Genomic DNA, 6672 nt, shown 5'->3' on the forward strand with positions numbered 1-6672 from the left:
GCTGCTGGCTGGGCACCGTGCTCTGAAGGTTGTGCCATACCATGCCACCCTTACTTTTGTTCTGCTGCTGGAGGCAGTGCTGCCTTCAGAGCTGGGTGGCCAGAGAGCGGCGGCGGCTCGTTTCAGGGAAGAGTACCACTTTTTTGGGGGAGGAGTCATCAAAGCCTGAAATATTTTTAAGGGGTGGCCCAGTTTAAAAACAAAAGTTTGAGAACCCCTGATCCATTTTCCAAATATCTATACAGCTGGAATGTAAAAATAGCAGAAGTCCCCATTCATGAATAAAAGCTGAAAAGTGTGTTTGTTTTTCAGGCTTTCATGTTTCAGGTGTGAGGGGATTCACTGCATGCTTTCTTCCACCAGACAACCAATATGTTACCATATTACACCCTTTTTTGATCTCCTTGCAAACTTTCATGATTCCCATTTCTTGTGTTTCATGCTTCCTGTACTCTTCCTTCTCTGCTGGCAGCAGTTCCTCTTTATTGGTGATCTTGGTTATTAACACAGCCTGTTCTCTCACCTCCCTCAGTGATTTTATGCGTCCCTGGTACCCAGGCTTCACTTCCTGCTCTTCTGACATGATCATCAGGTCAGTGTATTCCGGAGTGAACAGCGGGTTTGGTTTTAAGGCAATTTCTTGCAGACGTTGGAGGCTGCAAGATGATCTCTCAATAAGCTCTAGCACTATATCTTCTACATCAGTGTAGTCCAGAAGAAGCTGCTCAAATATCTTCTCAGTCGTCATCACCTCACCAGATGCCTTCTCATACTTTTCCTTCAGTTGTGTATAGGTCTGTTTCTCTTTTACTACTATATAATCCCACCTGTATTTTTGATTGAAGTGAACATTCCACTGACATTTACCTGGGCAAACAGTGCAAAATCCAGACTTGTCCATAGCAATACACACATTCTTCATTTTATCATCGGCAATACCACAGGGACAGTGGCACGTGTAATGACACGTCTGACAGTTTGTTAAATAATCTTTAGTAACCTCTAGTTTCACTGGCACAGTTTTTTCTACCTCATACTCAAAGTCTTTATTGGCCTCCATATCACCCCTGTGCTGTTCCAGAGCTTGCTGAGTCTGTCTTAACTCCTCTAGCTTCACCAGACCAGCTTTGATTTGTGACTGCAGCCCTTCCACAGCTGGCTCCAGCCCCTTCTGCTCTCTGAGAACTTCCTGCGTTAATGTTAAACTTCTGGTTTCTAATTTAAATAAAGACTCAAAAAATGTCTTCATGCTCATGGCTCCCATTTTCCAGAACATTTCATCAAAATTAAAACTGCCCTCGTCAGCTCCAGCATTACAGGCAAAGAGTGCGGAGTTATTGAATTTGAAATGAATCGGGTTGCCCTTAGCATCTTTAGCGCAAGGGACAACAGTTGTATTAATGGCCTTTAGAACAGGGGGCGTCTGTCCATCTGCGAAGGTGATCAGGATTTGTATATTGTCTTTTATATCCTTCCCAAAGATAGAGAGCACTGAGTCAAACACGTACTTCTGGGCATGTGTCAAACGAGCTAGTGAGGCCTGAACTACAACACAGACGGCGTCTATGTGATCAATGGCCCCTCGGGTGGAGAAAAACTCTCGAATCTGCCTTGTTATCTCTTTGTCTTGCTCTATCCCTCTGGTGTCGCCAAATCCGGGGGTGTCTATTATAGTCAGGGAGTAGGGGACTTGGAAACCCTCTTTATAATGAACTTCATAGGCTGTCACTTCAGATGTCTGGCTCTGGGCTTGGCTTCTGTTTGTAGTCTCATGGATTAGTTTGAATCGGAATTCATCTTCCCATTGCACACCCAGGATATAGTTGATCATCCCATTGATGAGTGTAGTTTTTCCTGACCCAGTTGCTCCCAGCACCATAATGACTTTGTTAGGGATCTGTAGGTTCTCTTTTCCCAATCTATACTTTGGATGTTTTGCGTTAGAAATGAACACCGCCTCCTCTATTGGAAGTGCATAAACCGAGGGCTGCCCTTTTTCTATCCGAGTGCTCTTCTTGAAGAAATCTTGTGCTAGTGTCCTTAATTCTTCTCCTGATGTGGAAATTGATACCTCCTCACCTGGGTCACTCACAGTCCCATCTGCACACACAACTGACACCCGGAATCTGTAGGATGTCCGAGGCCTCAATCCACCAATGGTACAGAACTCTGTTCTCTTTCCTGTCCTTCGTTCCAGCCATTTGTCTTTCCCCTCATGACTTTCACCTCCAGCTTCCTCTTTATATTCCACCTTATACTCCCTTATACTGACTCCATCTCCAGTGACACTTGGACTCTGCCAGGTGAGAGTTACGGCAGATGAATCTACAGTAGCTGTTACAGGCTTCCCAGGAGGGCTTGTAGGGGGAAGGGTCTTCACAGGATCACTCATGATACTGCTCTCACTGAGCCCTGGTTTGCTCACTGCAGCGTAGCAGAACTGGTACTCGGTGTTTGGACGTAGCCCTGTTACTGTGAAGGTCTCCTGTTTATCACTTGTATGTACAGCCATCCAGTTCTCCTGCCCTGCAATTCTGTACTCCACCCGATAACTGGATATCTCCTTTTTCCCAAAGGCTGATGGTTTAAACATGAGCTGCACACGGTCATGTCTGACTCCATCTATCAGGAGAGAAAGAGGTTTCGATGGAGGTTCATAGTCAGAGCTGACCAGGTCTCCATTTTCATAGAGGTAAATTGAAGCTCCCGGATTGTCCTCATCTGGGACAGAGGCCACAATGAATCGAGTTTTCCCATTATATTTATTGACACGGGCAAAGTCTGAAATGGATTTTGCTGATTTTCGGGCTTTTTGGTTTCTCTCTTTGTCCTCAAACCACAGTTTGGATTTCTCACTGACAGAACTGGCTGATCCAGGATCTTGGGTATTCTTCATAAACTGGGTCTGAAGCCAAAGTATTAAATCTGATAAATATGGTTCCTCTTCATGTAACGAAGTGAACATAAAGGCGATGACAAAGTCATTCATAGGGTCAAGTACTATTTCATCCAGTTTATTCTGGGAGGACACTACTTCCACATCCTTTAGGGCAGAAAGATAGGAATTAACGAAATTCATTTCTCGTTCCTTTTTATCCAGAAATTCGTTGAGTTGCTGGGTATTGAACGGTGACTGGTTTTTGCAAGTTAAAATGTCCACCAGGGCCCCTTCCTCTTCTCCACCTCCACGGATGGAGGGTAAGAGTCTTGCTAGTTGTTTCTGGAAAGTCTGTTTGTGTTGCTTACACAGATCTTTGAATTGCTGGACTTTCCTCCTGATTTCAGGGAAGGTTTTGACGATCGGACTCTTCACTGCATCATTGCATCGCATGTCTAATTCTGTCAGTTGCTCCAGGGAGGTTTGAATATCAAAGATCAGTGATAAGCTGATCTCACGCACCAGCTGAGCAGCTCTGGAATCCAGCTTGGTCAGCGGGTACAGCCAGACTCTCACCGGTACGGCCTTCTCCCCACTGTCACCCAGCCGCTTCGGGAGGGTGGAATAAATTTTCATGGCATGTTGGTAAGTAGATGGATTGTTCTCAAGAGAAAAATCACCATAAAACTTACCAACTAAATTTTTCAGCTTGTGCTTTTTCCCTGTCGTCCATTTTGAGAGCTCCTTCCCCCTCTATGGAAACCAGGGGTATCTTTTTAATCATAACCTGGAGGTTTCCCTGTATCTCTTGTATGTTCTCAGATGAAGAAACTTCCCGATCAAAGACAAAAAAAGCCTGCGCCCCATACAGCACAGCTGTGACCACGTGGGTGGCCGTGCCTTGGTCAAACACATCAGGGTAAGAAACATTCTGGCGACCTATATGACTCATAGTCAGCTGCTTAAACTGTGTTGTAGTTGAGTACCGGAGAGAAACACGGGCTTGATGTTTTGATGTCTTGGTATCACTTAAATATTCTGCAGCTCCATTCACTTCCACCAGGCCAGACAGGAAACTGGCCTTTAGCGATGCTGTGACATTGAGGGCAGAGGCCTTGTCTTCAGTGGTGTCAGATGCAATAATCTGAAATTCAGTCTTGGATTGTGGTTTTGTGTCTACATCATTTCGAAGTGTCTCCAGGTCCCACAAAGTGATGCCTAGAATAGTACAGACAGACACATGGTAAATGGCAGAGAGGGTAAGAAACCTTTCTATTCTCTAACTGCAAGGCATTTTCTAACATTAAAAGAAGAGCTGAATGTCCCTGAACAAAGTGATGCTTCACTCACTGTGTCTGTGTGTGAGATTAAAAACAGATTAACATTTGTTTAAAGTCTCACAAACTCACAATGATCACTCTGCATGATTCAAATGACCATTTTACTGTAGCCTGCTGCACCTAGGGCAGTGTCAGCAGCTGATAATGAGAGTGTTACACGTACGTGCTCTTACCATCCACGTGGATCCCAAAGCATTTAGCAAGTTGTACTCGTTCCTTCTCCAGTACAATATCCATAAACTTACATTTAAAATAACGTTTACATTAAGAAAGTGAAGGTTGCAAAGCCAAGCAGTCAAAAGTTAGGAAATGCCATAAGGAAGGTTTCCATGCAGCTTTAATTCAGCCACCTTGTGTTGATGCATTCTGACCCAGGCTTTAATTACATGACCAAATAGTGTCTATTCCAGAGAGCTCCTTGTTCAATGCACAGTTGGAATGGTTCTCACTGGAATAGTTCTGATTCAATGTTTTGTATACTTCTCATTCCATGTGTGGCCCCAGGTCTTATTCATGGTGCATCATTCAACCTCTGCACTGAATGCAGAATTGTTAATATCCTCCTGGGTGCCCATCACTGTAACACTTAAGTGCTTCAACAGCAACATTCACACATTTCTCTTCACAGCACCCCTGTTAGGCAGAGCCGTGTTAATATCCTTATTCTACAGAGGAGGAACTGAGGCACAGAGAGTAAGGACAAAACATCCACTAATTTGGGTGCCCAGTTTGAGAAGCCCAGGGCCTGATTTTTTCCAGAGCTGTTAGCAGTTTTATTGCACTTTATCTGTTCGAGTGCAGCTCCCATCGACTTCAGTTGTAGCTGTGAGTGCTCAGCACTTCTGCAGATCTGATCAGCCACTGGAGGGGAAGAGACACACGTCTTCCAGCGGGATTTGCAGCTATTTTCTGTCAGCAAAGAAACGTAGGGCCAGAGTTTTAAAGGTCTTTAAATGCCTAAAGTGGCACAAAAGTGGCGAGATGAGGGGGGCATGCGGGATCACGTGTCCCCCCAGATTTGCTGCTTGGCTTGTACTAAGCATGCTCACATGGACTAAGCATGCTCAGTAACACTGCTGCCCTCAGAGTGCCAGCTGCCCTCACTCTGCCCCCTCCACACTATCAGCAGGCACAGGTTGTCTCAACCTAGTGGGATTTTCAGAAGCCTGGTGCATCCTTTCAGTCACAAGCACTGACTTTTATTTTTCCTGGTGGGTGCTCCACCCCGACTCTGCCCTGAGGCCATGCCCTTCCTCCACCTCTTCCTGGCCTGGCTCCTACACAAGGCCCCCCTGCCCGCCCCCTCCCCAGAGGCCCCCCACCCATCACTCCCTCCTTTCTGCCCCGCCCCTCCTCTCACTCCTGAGTTCAGGGGCTACAGCTGGGGAATTACCTGGGATGAGGGAGTCTTTGCGGCAGTTGTACAGCATCCCCAGCTGGAACGGGCGGCCCAGAGCCGGCATCTCAATGGTGTCAGCTGACCCGGCCATGGTTTAACGTCCAAACACTTTCCTCTGTGTCTCACCTGCAAGAAATAACTCGTGTTACACTGAAGTCCTCCAGGGGGCAGCAGATTCAAACGCTTCTCCTTGGCTGCGGACGTCACACCTCTCCAACCAGGTGAGTTTGGGTCATCACACTGGAAGTGTGAGTTTGTGAGCATGGATCTGTGTCACTTCCTGACACATACTCAGGTGCAACGTACTGAGGGCTCAGAGACCGATTCCCAACAGTAACTAGTACTTGTAGAAGCCTGGCAAAAGGGCTAGTTTCGCTCTTCTGTGCATCATTTTTGATGTTACTGACTGTGATGTTATTGACAAACTGTGACCTTATAGATCATTGTTGCAACCACGGTTATATATTTGCAGCAAATATAGTACAAAGGTTGTCGTGTGAGGTGTCTATGAAAAGGTTATGATTTGCTGGTTATGATTATGCTATCTATATGCATGTATCATTTTTGTATTTAAAGTTATAAGTATTGGCTCTATCCTGTCTGTATTTCAAACTTGTGCTATGCTTCTGGGTGACACCCCAGACGATGTGGCATCAGCACTGCCTAGCCTGCTTGATGGCCCATTAAGGACCATCAACTATACAACTGACCCATTGAGAGAAGGCAGATACACCTTATGACTCAGCAAGGCAGGGACATGCTCATGGACAGAACTCTAAGTTTTTTCCATGCCATGTGCTGGGTGGCTTGTGTTTGGAAGAAAGGAAGCACAAGCCACATGGCAAAAGGACTATAAAAGGCATCATCATCATCTCCATTTTGTCTTCAATCCTGCTTCTTACTCTGGAGGAACCTTGCTACAAACTGAAGCTCTGAACAAAGGACTGAATGACCCATCCAAGCTGGGGATGTTCCAGAGACTTGATTTGAACCTGCAGTTTATTCCATCACTGAATCAAGAACTTTGCCATTACTGTATGTATGTATACTGTATG

The 6672-nt window shown here is 45.6% G+C and overlaps 1 protein-coding gene across 1 annotated transcript; it reads right to left on the minus strand.

Moving 5' to 3' along the window:
- Positions 1-316: 316 nt before the first annotated feature.
- Positions 317-5708, minus strand: LOC112116780. The gene is given in 3 exon segments (XM_029913486.1): positions 317-3568; positions 3570-4096; positions 5612-5708. Coding segments are annotated over 3 exon segments (3876 nt in total).
- Between the last annotated feature and the right edge of the window lie 964 nt (positions 5709-6672).

The sequence above is a fragment of the Terrapene carolina genome, unplaced genomic scaffold (genome assembly GCF_002925995.2).
Source record: "Terrapene carolina triunguis isolate 2854851 unplaced genomic scaffold, T_m_triunguis-2.0 Scaffold668, whole genome shotgun sequence".
Classification (NCBI taxonomy): domain Eukaryota; kingdom Metazoa; phylum Chordata; order Testudines; family Emydidae; genus Terrapene; species Terrapene triunguis.